The sequence below is a fragment of the Quercus suber genome, unplaced genomic scaffold (genome assembly GCF_002906115.3).
Source record: "Quercus suber isolate HL8 unplaced genomic scaffold, Cork oak 2.0 scaffold_114, whole genome shotgun sequence".
In the NCBI taxonomy this organism is placed as follows: domain Eukaryota; kingdom Viridiplantae; phylum Streptophyta; class Magnoliopsida; order Fagales; family Fagaceae; genus Quercus; species Quercus suber.
Window position 1 is genome coordinate 1,234,108 of NW_027069579.1, and position 12,358 is coordinate 1,246,465.

At 36.6% G+C, this 12,358-nt stretch overlaps 2 protein-coding genes across 2 annotated transcripts; one reads left to right on the forward strand and one right to left on the reverse strand.

The window, feature by feature from the left end:
• The first annotated feature begins 1,741 nt into the window (after window positions 1–1,741).
• On the forward strand, window positions 1,742–6,553 carry LOC111994624 (calnexin homolog 1). The gene is made up of 7 exons (XM_024026513.2): window positions 1,742–1,871; window positions 2,009–2,110; window positions 2,233–2,302; window positions 4,572–5,701; window positions 5,796–5,867; window positions 5,970–6,086; window positions 6,202–6,553. The coding sequence occupies exons 2-7, from the start codon at window positions 2,018–2,020 to the stop codon at window positions 6,343–6,345; spliced, it is 1,626 nt and encodes a 541-aa protein (XP_023882281.1). The 5' UTR covers window positions 1,742–1,871; window positions 2,009–2,017; the 3' UTR covers window positions 6,346–6,553.
• Window positions 6,554–7,466: 913 nt separating this feature from the next.
• On the reverse strand, window positions 7,467–10,017 carry LOC111994618 (pentatricopeptide repeat-containing protein DOT4, chloroplastic). The gene has a single exon (XM_024026506.2). The coding sequence runs from the start codon at window positions 9,701–9,703 to the stop codon at window positions 7,709–7,711; it is 1,995 nt and encodes a 664-aa protein (XP_023882274.1). The 5' UTR covers window positions 9,704–10,017; the 3' UTR covers window positions 7,467–7,708.
• Between the last annotated feature and the right edge of the window lie 2,341 nt (window positions 10,018–12,358).

Genomic DNA, 12,358 nt, shown 5'->3' on the forward strand with positions numbered 1-12,358 from the left:
TTTTTTTTTTTTCTTCTTCTTCTAAATAAAATGAGGTTTTATGAGACTGTACTACTGTAAAAATAAGTTGGGGGTATTAGACTAAGACAAATACCTTTTACCTAATTTTAAGTTCTAAGCTAGACAAACAACATGGAATACTAGTCCTGGATTCAAAACTTAGAGGCTGTTTGGATGACCTATTCTCATGACTCAATTCTCAGTTTTCATAACTCAATTCTCAAAAATGGTGGGACCCATAGCAAAATACTCGTTTGCCTACACCAATACTCTATTTTCATAACTCTGTTTTCAATACTCAATTCTCTACTTTTTGAGTTATGAGTTATGAAAACTGAAAATAACTTTTGGCTGTTTTCAGTTTTCAATTCTCAATTTTCAATGGCAAAATTGTAAATAACATTACAAACCGGTCCCACAGTCAGAATTTGCTCCCTCTTTTTCTTCTTTTCTCTTTTTTTTATCTTTTCTTTTTGTCTTTCACGGACAGACTTGCTTTCTTCTTCTTTTGCTTCTTTTTCTCACTTTCTGGGTTTCTTTTCCATTCTCCTTTCTTTTCTTTTTTTCTTTTCTTTTCGTTTCACGTTGGTTCTGGGTTTGGTTTTTTTTTTTTTTTTTCCTTTTCCTGGGTTCGGTCTCTCCCGGTGTTCATCCTCTTTAATGTGGCACTGGACCTTCTCCTCCTCGGATATTCCAAGAGTCCTTTGGTAGGGTGGTCCTCGTGTTTTCCGAGGTCTCGGACGCCCGAGGACAAGGTCATCCTCGGACCCATCATGCATCCTCGGCGTGGGCCATTTGGGCTTGGCTTGGAGTGGGCCAAGGCTACCCGATTTTCTGGCCCCACAGTTATGTATGTGTTTCGCCAGTTTTTGTGATAGTTTGCTTTAGGTGAACTTCGACAAAAATTTTATTACTAACTTTTTTAAAAATTAAGATTTTTTTTTTTGGAAAAAAATTTAGGATAAAATACTATTTTGGTTCCTAAATTTTACCAAAAGTTTGTTTTTCATCCCTAAACTTTGAAAAGTTCTTTTTTCATCTTTAAACTTTGTAAACAAATTTTTTCAATAGTTTAAAAACAAAAATAGGGAGGAAAAAAAAAAAAGCTTTTTCAATAATTTAGAGATGAAAAAAGAAATTTTTTTAAAGTTTAAGAACGAAAGTAAAACATTTTCAATAGTTTGGAGATGAAATCAAACTTTTTTATAGTTTAGAAATGAAAAAAGAATTTGTTAAAGTTTAGAGACAAAAAATGAATTTTTCTTTTTTAAATTTAGCAACCAAAATAATATTTTACTCAAAAATTTATTATTAATTTTTAAATACTTATGAATCTTTGATCATTTACCATAATATATTATTCTTTCAACTTTCAAAAAAATGTTCGGCACTACGTTATGTACTTCTGTCGTGTACTATTACTAATTTAAGATATTTTTATTTTATAAATGTTATTAAGCAAATTAATGATGATAGTGATTTTTTTTTTTCAATTTACATATAATTTATTTATTTATTGATAAAATTTAACATGTAATTTTTATTCAATCTCTACATGGAGTGACACCTATAATTCTAGAAACTTTATCCATGGGAGATAAAAAAAAAAAAAAAAAATGTCAACAACGAAGAAACTTTCCATATTGTTTTAACGAGAAGATTGTTTTTTTTTTTTTTTTTTTTAAAAAAAAAAAAAAAAAAAGGAGTCAAAAGTCTAAAATGACCTCGGACTCACAAACCTTAAAAATGAAGTAAATTGCACGAACAAGAACGTAACACAAAGACATAGACGGTCATTAGTCAAAGTCCCCTCACGAGCACGAGTCACGATTCGCTATTCGCGATACCCACCTGCACCTGGAAAACGCAAAGTGAGTATCGTATTTCACTTCCTACCAACTCTCTATCTATGCATTTCTCACTTCTCACCCTCTGAATTTTCTTGTGTTAGACTTATATAATATAAAATACTTGTGGTTGATTTTTGTGTTTGATATTTTTGGGCTAGGGTTTCGTCATGGAAGGGAGGCGTAAGCTGCTGATAGCAGTTTTGCTTATTGCTTTCTTCTTCGCCTTTCAGATCTGTGCTTCTGCTTCTGATTCTGATGCGGTAACATTTTTCTCCACTCTGAACTTTGAGCCTTTGTTTTTCTTTAAATATGAATCTTGGAATTACATGTTATTATTATTATTATATATAATATAATGTTGTATATTTGGTATATGAATTAGATCTATTACGAGTCATTTGAGGAACCATTCGATGGGCGGTGGATTGTGTCTCAGAAGGATGAGTACCAAGGTATTTTCTATTTTATAAGATCTATTCTTCCTCTTTCTATTTTCTATATATAAACGAATAAATAGTAGCTGATATTTGTAGAGCTTAAATGGTTACTCGTTGCATGATTTGGGTTTTTTTTTTTTTTTAAATTGCTTTTCGTTTTGTGTTCTTATCTTTGAATTCCCTCTGTTCGGTTTAACCGTTTTGGTCAACCTAGATTTGGAAGCTTTTTATTACCTACTATTTATTATATATTATGTTTATGTAGTAGTATTTATAAAAAGCTTCTGGCCATGAGCATAAACTGCTTAGGGGCGAATGTCCCTAGATTACCTGGTAATGGGTTCTGGCGGGTGGGGTCAATTTCCATTAGGTTTTACTTGCTAGAAGCGAGTCCAAATGGCTTTTAAAAAGGAAATAAAAATACAAAAAAATAAATGTTTCTAATTAAAATAAAATTATAGTTTGTGCTCTTTTAGAGAACCAAAATAATCAAATATTGTTTAGAATTTCAGTATGTTACAATCATTCTAACCAAATTCTGGAATTCCAGACGAAATTTGCATTCCGGGCTGGAATGATCATTGTGGCTTTCTTGAGAGAAAGAAACCTAGTCAAATAAAATCCCTCCTGCCCCCTTTATCAGATAACCTAAATGGCTAAATCCCAAGTCATTTTTAGTCTCAATTTCAAAATTTCTCTTGCTCTTGCTTCAATGGCCTTGAAGAAGGAATCTGTGGTCTCAATTTTTAACTAATCTCACTGTGTTGTAAGCAAAGTTCACCGGTTCCCTTAGTCTCTCATTCACCCCCTCTCAGCTCAGGTACATCAAGTCCTGCACCATAATTCCTTTCCTTGTCATTTTTTATTTGCTTTTCCATTTATTTTTGTATTGGGTTTTGATTTTGATTGAAATTTCTCTTACTTTGGGTTTCTTATCTTGATTGGTGGGTATTCTAAGAATGAAAACCAAACAGTTTACTCTACTCTCTTTCTCTCTCACGCCTTTTTTTCCCCTCCTTTTCTTGTGTGTGTGTGTGTATTGGGCTTTGGTTTTATTTGTGTGGTTGGAAGAGTGCCCATAATTTCTGGTTTCTACGATTAATGGCGATCGTGGTTTGTGATATGATCTGATCGTGATGTCTTTCAATAGGGAGGGTGGAAATTCAGTCCAATGTATCAATGTTGGGGACCTTGCAAGGAGCCTATTTGGTGCTTGTGAAAATGTCTATATGAATCCTATGTCAAATCATTTGAACTTATTAATATGTGAAAATAAATTAGCAATAACATTATTTTGAATGAAATCAAATATGGATGAGAATAAAGAATTATATATATTTTTTAAATTAAGCAAAAGGAAATCAATTAAAAATATAAGGAAAAGAAAGAAAGCAATTGGGAAAGAACTTACATTTTCTTACCACTACTTAATATTGGAGAGGAGTACATGGTGGAATGAAAAATGTCCAGTTGCCAAGGGTCTTGTAGCTCAATTGGTTGACACCTCTTAGTGTTTCCAAAATAGACATCCAAGATTCAAATCCCCCTTCCGTTGTAACTATCGGATTATGAAACATATCTAGAAGGACTCTGCAACTAGTCACAATTAAAAAAAAAAAAACATTTGAGTATCCTAACATAGCGTAAAAGAAAACAGGTGGATTTTATTTTTCTATTTCTTTGAGTCATGACTCATGAGAGAACCATGCCACTTTATTATTCTTTTATTTTTATTTGCTGGAAGGTTAAATTTGGACAAAATTGTGGGATATGGACCATTATAAAAAAAGTTGCAAAGAGATAATTCTGGGGTGGTAAGTTCGAAATACTGAAAATGTCTTTACATGTCTACATGTATAAAATTTTGGAATTTGGAGTGTGCTATCTATAAATGGTTTTATGTATATACATATAAAGTAAATAAATAATAAATAATAAGATTGCACTTTTGGAGGGGCGAGACCATGGCCCCTTAGTGGCTTCACCACCTGGTTTGTTGATGTGTCTTGTTTTGTAAATTATGGTTGCCATTGTTGGAATGGATGCAGTTCTATTATAAGTTGTGTTGTGGTTTTAACTGTTAATGTTGATGGTGATGCAACAGTCATATCACAGGTCTTCATAGTAGTAATCTTAAGAAAATAAAAAATAATAAAGCATTCCAATAATTTCCAAATCTTTCTAATTGACTCAGTCACATTTTACAATGGTTTGTCTGCTCCTATGTGATTTCCCTACTTGTTTGCAGATTATGATTTTATACTAATATGAATTTTGGATTTAGGTGTCTGGAAGCATTCAAAAAGTGAGGGACATGATGATTATGGCCTTTTGGTTAGCGAGAAGGCAAGGAAGTATGCAATAGTAAAAGAGCTTGACCATGTTGTGAACCTCAAGGATGGAACAGTTGTCCTGCAGTTTGAGGTTCGGCTCCAGGATGGTCTAGAATGTGGTGGGGCATACTTGAAGTACCTTCGACCCCAAGAGGCTGGATGGCTAGCAAAGGAGTTTGATAATGATTCTCCATACTCTATAATGTTTGGACCTGACAAATGTGGCTCCACAAACAAGGTGCACTTCATCCTTAAGCACAAGAACCCCAACAGTGGGGAGTATGTTGAGCACCATCTCAAGTACCCTCCTTCTGTGCCCTCCGACAAACTCTCCCATGTCTATACTGCAATACTAAGACCTGATAATGAAGTTAGTATTCTAATAGATGGGGAGGAGAAGAAGAAGGCGAATTTCCTCTCTGCTGAAGATTTTGAGCCACCTCTAGTTCCGGCCAAGACAATTCCTGACCCCAATGATAAGAAGCCAGAGGACTGGGATGAGCGGGATAAGATTCCAGATCCAGATGCTGTGAAGCCAGATGATTGGGATGAGGATGCACCCATGGAAATTGAGGATGAGGAAGCTGTGAAACCTGAAGGATGGTTGGATGATGAGCCTGAGGAGATTGATGATCCCGATGCTTCAAAACCAGAAGACTGGGATGATGAGGAAGATGGTGAATGGGAGCCACCAAAAATTGATAACCCAAAGTGTGAGGCTGCACCTGGCTGTGGTGAGTGGAAGAGGCCAACAAAGAGGAACCCTGCTTATAAAGGAAAGTGGCATGCTCCTCTAATTGATAACCCAAATTATAAGGGCATATGGAAACCTCAAGAAATCCCAAACCCTGATTACTTTGAGCTTGAGAAACCTGATTTTGAGCCCATTGCTGCCATTGGCATTGAGATATGGACAATGCAGGATGGCATATTGTTTGACAATATTCTCATTGCTGGTGATGAGAAGGTTGCAGAATCATACAGGCTAACAACATGGAAGCCAAAGTTCGAAGCTGAGAAAGAGAAACAAAAGGCTGAAGAAGCAGCAGCTGGTCAATCTGATGGTCTCTCTGGCTTCAAGGTAGTCTCTTCTCCTTTTATATTTTGGTTTTCTTTGCATTCTAAGGATTCTTGTTTTTCCTTGCCTAACAAATTTCTTGGATCAATACTTGCAGAAGAAGGTTTTTGACCTTCTTTACAAGATAGTGGACATTCCCTTATTGGAAGCATACAAACCAAAGATCATTGTAAGTTGAAGAACTTGTCATCATTTATACAGATCTGTCCAATCCTTTTCTTTAATTAGCTTGGGGAGGTTCTATAACTGGGATTACATCTTTTTCTTGCAGGATCTCATTGAAAAGGGAGAGCAACAACCCGATATAACCATTGGTGTTATTGTTTCAGTCGTGCTTATTATTTTGACAGTTTTCTTCAGACTCCTTTTTGGTGGCAAAAAGGCTGCTGTATGTTTTTACATATCACATCATCATTGCATTTCTATGAGAATTATTCTAATTAATGGTTAGAGACTACATCATTATACTTGGTATTAATATTCTTTCTTCCTGAAACATGCAGGTCAATACTGAAACAAATAGGGTTCCCCCTGCAGAGCCTTCTGACAATCAAGGAACCAGTGTGGAGAATGAAGATGAGGATGAGAAGGAGGAGGATGCTGCTGCTGCTCCTCCTCGAAGGAGGTCTACTAGAAGGGAAAACTGAACTAGGAACCTATGAATTGTCTTTGGTTGTGACCTCTACAATTTTGAGGAGATAGGGACTGTCTAGCTGGATTCTCCTTAAGTGATGTTTCCTGAATTTTCTTTTCTTGTTCTATTTTAGAGTACTTAAATTGGTATAGCTAGCTAAACTCTGTTAGTATTGATTGGTGTTTTTTGGTAGAATATTGATTGTTGTTTATGTTGCGTAATATGGTGCTTGCTTCTTTTTTCGGTAGTAGTTATCATGTTGTTTCATAAAACCCCCTATCATTTGACAGGAAGGTAATTTTTAACCACGTGGCTGCTTGTATTGAGCTACTAGGATCCTGATCATGTTCCAAACCAGCCATGCTTTGATTGTCACTTTGTTGATTACCTTTGGTCTGTGCATGCATTGAGGGTGGTACTCCTTGTTCCTTTTTATTCTATGTCCATCTGTTGCGGTCAAGATTTTATGGAGTGTCAGTTGGTCTGGGTGTTTTTAAAACCGTACTTTTCTGGTTACGGTTTTGTCAAACAGTTTCTTCAAAAACCTGCTAAAATAAGTTGTAACTAGAGGCATTTGCTTTTGGAAAGGTTCTGTTATGGGACTCTGTAAAAGGAGTTTATGAGAGAATATATGAATTTTTCTATGAAAAACTGTAGCAGAACCGTTTGCTTTTGTTTGTTGATGAAATTAACTGGAGGGAGTTTTTTTTTTTTTTTATACTACACATCATCAATACAATAAGCAAATGTTTCAGCTGTAAATTCTGTTGGAGAAATGGGCCTGTATTGGCAGACATCTTGGGCGATAAGTGCCACTGCCGTTCCAGGGCGTTAATGTGGATTAGTGAATCAATCTGGTGGAGGTGGGGGAAGGAACAAGTTTTTCCAGAGGTATCTGTTAGGCCATAGCTCTCTAGCATGGAGGGTAATGCCCTGTTGAGGGGCTGAGCCATGTTTTATCTAGGAACAATTGTACCCAGAGCACTATTTATAATAATCAAGAGAGTTGAAATGCTCTATAGTTGCAATTGCACCTACAAAAAGAATTGGGAGATATTTTGTAGAACTTCCAAACTTTATTGGAATATTATATATTTAAAAAAAATAAAGAAATAAATAAAGGACCTATTACAGTTGAATAATATACCTGCTGTATTTCACATTTTTTTAAGAATCAGTTTCAAATTCTGAAAAATGTCAAGGGTCGATAATTTGAGATTTTGCCCTTCTGACCCTAGTGAAGGCATCTCACTTAACCTTATAAATCTTCTCTCCTTTCGGCTTTGCTTTAACATCAAATAATATATAAATTCTTATATCAAATGCAAATTCCATGACCCAAATAACTGGAGAATAAAGATCATCAGGGTAAAATATCACCAAAAATCATCACATGAACAATATCCATCTTTAAAATGATGGAAACAATTTATGTCCTTAAGTATGATTTCTCGTCCTGCAATCTTTGATATAAACTTCGCACAATCATGGCAACTGCGACACACACGGAGGTTTTTAGTTACACGAATTGTTGCACCAGGTTGTGTGCTGATGAGCCCAAAAGAAATGGCCAACATTTCACTATGCCCAATTTGAATGCACTCTCGTTCTTCCTCTACATCATGGAGACTAAAATCTGGATTAGGCTGATGTTTTTCATCTTCCATTTTCTTTATCAAACACTCTAATTCCCAATATATTTTCTGTGATCTTGGGTGGGATACATCCCCCGTCGCAAATGCGTGAACTTTATTTCGGAACTCTATCCAACTATACGCTTTCTTAGACTTCAAACCCATGTCACTTATAGTTTGTCTCAATTTATCGACCCTGTCCCATCTTGCGCTATTAGCATACCAGTTAGACAGTAACACATAGTTCTCAGCATTAAGAGGTTCCAATTCACAGAGCTGTTCAATGACTTGCTTGCCTAATGCTAATTGTTGGTGATTTCTGCAGCCATCTAGCAGTGCTCTAAGTACCTCAACGTGCCTTTCAATTTTTTGTTCCTCAATAAAGATCCTTGCCTCCTCAAAGAGTCCAGCACGAGCTAGAAGAGCAACCATTAAAGAACAGTTTGAGACATTTGGTACCTTAATGCAGTTGAAGTAAAACTTTCCTCGTTCAACCATGCGTGCAGTGCTACAAGCATGAAGGACAGCAGCATATGTGACTTGATCTATTTGTATGGTCGACTTTCTCTCCATTGTGCAGAACAAATCAACTCCACACGCTCCTTGTCCATGTAAGCTATAGCCCAATATCATCACAGTCCATGAAATAAGGTCTTTATCCTTCATCCTTACAAAAATCCTTGAAGCGTAATCGATAAATCCCGACTTCACATACATGTCCATGACAGCATTCTGGACCATGAGATTCAAGTCAATACTGTTTCTAAGCAGAAAGCCATGAATTTCTTTGCCATGCTTGTGTGCAGCCATTCTTGCACAAGCTGGGAGAACACTAGAGAATGTTAGTGAATCAGATTTTAATCCATCCATATTCATCTGCCGGAACAATTTAAGAGCCTCATTGAATCCTCCTTTCCTCACATAACCATTAATAATTGTTGTTCCTGCAATGACATCTTTCAATAGCATTTGATCATAAATTGCCCGAGCATCTTCAATACTACCACAATCTGTATACATTTTCAAGAGAGAATTGCTGACCAACGCATCAAACTCTATCCCACATTTCTTAGTGATCTCATGGAGCTTCCTCCCTTGTTGCAGGGATTTTAACATGCCACAGGCACCAACTGCAGTTGCCAACGCCACTGAATCTATCTCAACTCCTAAGTCAACCATTTGATTAAACATACCAATAGCCAAACTGGGTTTATTTTCCATGATATACAACCTGGCTAGCAGAGTCCAAGAAACAGAATTCCTACTAGGGGACTTGTCGAAAAGCCACCTTGCTGTATTAACGCCATCAAGACGGCCATACATTTCGATCAAAGCAGTGAGTACATAGTGGTCTAAAGAGAAGCCAAGCTTGAGAGCATGGCAATGAAGTTGTTTGCCAACAAAAATATCACCACAACGACAAGAAGCAGCTAAAACGCGAGGGAGAGTGTGCCTATCAGGACGAACACACCGGAGTAGCATTTGTAGGTAAGTCGAAAGGACAAGGTCAAAATCTCCATTGGTGAGGTGGGTTTGGATAAGATTGTTCCAAGCAAATGTGTCTGAAACAGGAATTTCATCGAACACTTGGTAGTCCAACGCTAACTCACCAGACACATTGGTTTTAGCTTTGATTCGAAGACTACGGGAATGCTTAAATTGGGTAGTTTTAAGCGGCTTCTCGGACACGAAACAATAATGCTGAAGCCGTGTGTGTGTGGATGGAAGGACATACATTTTGATATGTTAGCTTTCTATGAAGATGAAAGCTGTGACAAATGATAATTACTAGAGGAGTGGAGAGGGGCATTACATTACATTACAATTGAGGGAAAGGTATCAGCCACATTCCTATTTGGAGTGTGGAATGATTTTAAACAAAACGACAAAAACTTAGAAAGAAGAAAATCTGATCGGCAATCCACTCTTGATTAAAAGTTTCTTTTGTTTTTTGCTCAACCAGAATTGTTGAGCGACCATTTGGTTATGGTTGTTATGTTATCATCTTTGTTGTTACATGTTACATGTTGTTGTGGTGGTTGTACTGTTGTTGTTTCTTGCAAACTATTCTAATAATGTTTATCAATTGAGAACCGTGTGCTACAACTGTCGGCAGAATTTATCTTCATATCGACACATATGATGATTTTCTTTACTGGTCAACATCAAATTTTTAGTCCCGAAAGAAAAAGAAAACAACTTTGTGATTATTTATATATTTTAGAATCTTTTTGTCTCAAGCAAGTTGGGCAATTTGGGTTTGTCTACGAGCTTAGGAGCCACTCCAACTAGTTTGTCATAAGCAGCCAAGCCAACTAGCCGCCACTCACATGTTGGCCAAGGGTAGAAGGAACGAGTTTAATTTATAACCTCTACATTCACAAGGCTCTCTAGTCTGTACAGCTAAAATACCGAACCAGCACCAACTTGTGCGTCACGGTTAAGCTCTATTTTCAATGAGCGAATGAATTATTTTGCGTTGCGAGAGCATATGTCAAAAGTCGTTCATCTACTTGAGTCTTCCTGGAATTTTTTGAAAAAGATGTCCAAAATTCAATTTCTCTCTCTTTTTAACTATCAATTTTATTTATTTATTTAATTTTAAAAGAAGCATGTTTTAAAAATGATACTGTCCAATTTTTTTATATGAAAAAAATAAATTTGAATTTTCTACACCCATTTCTTAGTGAAAAAGTCTTTAAAAATATTGGCCCAATAACAGTAAAATGGACCAAGCCACCCTTTGCAATAAGGTTGTTAAAATCATGATCTTATGTAGGATCGTGGAAGGTAAGTGAGATTGTAAATTGTAAGATCGAATCGTGAGTCGTAAGATCCTACATTATTTGAGAAAAAAAACAAAAATTACATATTAGTATGTTAAATAATCACATAAATTATACATTCATTGATATAATTACCATATATTACTACATTCATTTGTAAGCAACATTTAAAGAAACCGAAAACTTCAAAATATGACACTTTTTTGGGATATTTTTTATTTGGGTCTAACTAACACTCTCTCTACATTAGAATGAAAAAACTTGGTCTACTGGGATTTTATTTTTCATTTGTGTTCAACTGAGTCTTTTGTCAAGTTAAAGAAGATTACAAGAAATCAAGGTCGTTTGGGATCTTCAGAATCGTACGATCTACTGATCCTGAATAATCGCAAAGATCTTTGAAAGATCTAAATCATTTTAAGAAGGTAGAATTAGGTAGAATCATAAAATCGTAGGATTGTAAAATTCAGATCGAGATTTTGACAACCATGCTTTGCATGATGCAAATTAAATTATGATATTTTGTTTTGTCTTTGTTGAGAGTCATTTTTGTAAAACACAAATAGAAGGAGGGAGGCCCAACCTAGTAACGCAGGCAGGAAATAGAAGTGGCAAGTATAGAATAAAATCATTAAGCCCAAGTGGCAGGAACAATGGATCACAAGTCCATAAAATAAATAAATGGATCTTGAAGAAGCAAATAGGTTCAAAAAGCCCGGAAAGAGAGAATGACAAATCCATGAGCAATGTATGATGTGAAAACATAATAATGGGCCGCGGCAGGTTCAAAGTAATGTAAGCAAAGAGAGTAGGGGATGGTTGGCAGGCCCACAAACCCCAAGGATGAGTATGAAGTAATTGGGCCGGGGAAGCCCAATGAAGTAAGTAAAAACCCATGGGAACACAAAGTTAGGAAAATGGCTAAGGAAGCCCAATACAAATAAACGGGCCGAGGATGCCCAAGGGGACGTAGGAGCCCCTAAGTAAGAAAGCCCATGGCTATGCAAAGCCATTTAGGGAAGAGAATAAATGGCAGGTCTAAAAGAGGACCAGCAAGACCAAGTCATTACAGCAGGAATGATAGAATAGTATGGGAAGACATGATGGTAATCGAGAAATGGGCTAAGAGAAATGTAAAACCCAGTATCAAATGAAGCCCAGCCCCTAAAGGGAACAGTGAATTATAAAACGGCCCACATAAAAAAACGAAGAGGTGCGGCAGATTGTGCAAACAAAGTTTCAGACTGTGACAAAAGCATTAGCAGCAGGTAGATTTTGGACATACATGAAAGGGAAGCACGTGTAAGGCCCAAGCACCACCAGCCTGTACCCAGCCAATATTGGATGTGGTGAGGTCATAGGTCAGAAGTAAGAGGTAAGGGGGGGTATGGTTTGGTGGTGGGAAAAGGGGAAAAAACCTATTCTGCGATTCCTACCTAAACCCTTTTGGGAGGTACGTCTTGCTGGGATGACAGACCACCCAAAAAAGGCAAAGTTGAGGGGAGAATTGTTAGGTGCATGCCATGAGGGAAGAGAGAGAAAGCATTTACATCGTGGCAGGAAAGGGTGCCACAGCAGACTAACAAACAACACAAACCTGCCTTTG

What these genes read in the sequence shown, in the direction of transcription:
- LOC111994618 (XM_024026506.2), bottom strand. Translation starts at nt 9,703, where the DNA reads ATGTATGTCCTTCCATCCACACACACACGGCTTCAGCATTATTGTTTC.
- LOC111994624 (XM_024026513.2), top strand. Translation starts at nt 2,018, where the DNA reads ATGGAAGGGAGGCGTAAGCTGCTGATAGCAGTTTTGCTTATTGCTTTC. An exon ending in CATACAAACCAAAGATCATT is followed by an intron (nt 5,868 to 5,969) that starts GTAAGTTGAAGA and finishes TTTTTCTTGCAG; the next exon opens with GATCTCATTGAAAAGGGAGA. An exon ending in TTGGTGGCAAAAAGGCTGCT is followed by an intron (nt 6,087 to 6,201) that starts GTATGTTTTTAC and finishes TGAAACATGCAG; the next exon opens with GTCAATACTGAAACAAATAG.